Below are 985 nucleotides of genomic sequence, written 5' to 3' on the forward strand. Positions count from 1 at the left end.
GTGTGTGTGTATGTGTGTATATTTATAATATATATAGCGTTATAGATATATATATATATATTTGTATATATATATAAGGTTTGTAAGTTTAGATGTATCTATATATTTGTATCTATGTTTGCATGTATGTATGTATGTATGTATGTATGTATGTTTGTATATATATATATATATGTATATATATATATATATAGTACAAGTGATTTTTGTGGATTCAAAGCAGAGGGTGCTAGGTTCATCATTTGACGCTTCTAGAGGTTTTAGCTTGCTCCGAACCTTGTCATACGGATGTGTGCCATCCCCCATTTGATAAGATGTATGTGTGTCTTAGTGATGCGAGTATTATAGTGTATCACAGTGTATAAGCACAAGTAAAAGTACATCACAGTATAAGGAATTGTCAAAGTAAAATTATGGATGCAATGCCTGTACATATCAAGCGATTCCAAAGCTTTCCTTCGAGCTGGCGTATTCTGTGCGTGAATGAGCCCTGCTCACTAGCCCTGTTATTGGCGTAGATCTTTGGTTGATCTCTCACCCATGTGGTGTGTTTGTGCCAGTGTTTCGTATACATGCTATGAGTAGTTGCACTTCATGTACCAGTTTTCTTCAACTATACCCTTATACAGTACAACCCCCACCCCCCGCACACCGTGTTATACCTGTGCCTGACCCACATACTGTCTCACGTGATCTCTGGCTCCATCTCTACCTTTCTAACTCAGTGTTCGCCATCCTCGAAGGTCAGCAGTCGTTCTCACAGATTGAGTTCAGTCGTATGAACAAGATCTACTATTTCAACGTGTTCAACGTATACCTGGCATCCCTGTTTGGTTCGTCTTTTGTACAAATCTCATCTGTCTTTGAGGATCTGATCACCAGTCCCCTGGAGTTTCTGGAAGCGCTAGGGGTGACTATACCGAGCACAGCCTCGTTCTTCATCAACTATATGTAAGGGTTAGACTAACATATATTTATTTATGTG

General features: G+C 38.8%; 1 protein-coding gene across 1 annotated transcript; it reads left to right on the top strand.

The window, feature by feature from the left end:
- Window positions 1–725: 725 nt before the first annotated feature.
- SARC_17225 (hypothetical protein) lies at window positions 726–955 on the top strand (the record flags this gene model as incomplete). Its single annotated transcript, XM_014288680.1, has 1 exon — window positions 726–955. A coding segment is annotated over one exon (230 nt), but the record flags the coding sequence as incomplete, so codon positions are not given.
- Window positions 956–985: the final 30 nt, after the last annotated feature.

The sequence above is a fragment of the Sphaeroforma arctica genome (genome assembly GCF_001186125.1).
Source record: "Sphaeroforma arctica JP610 unplaced genomic scaffold supercont1.10097, whole genome shotgun sequence".
Lineage (NCBI taxonomy): Eukaryota > Ichthyosporea > Ichthyophonida > Sphaeroforma > Sphaeroforma arctica.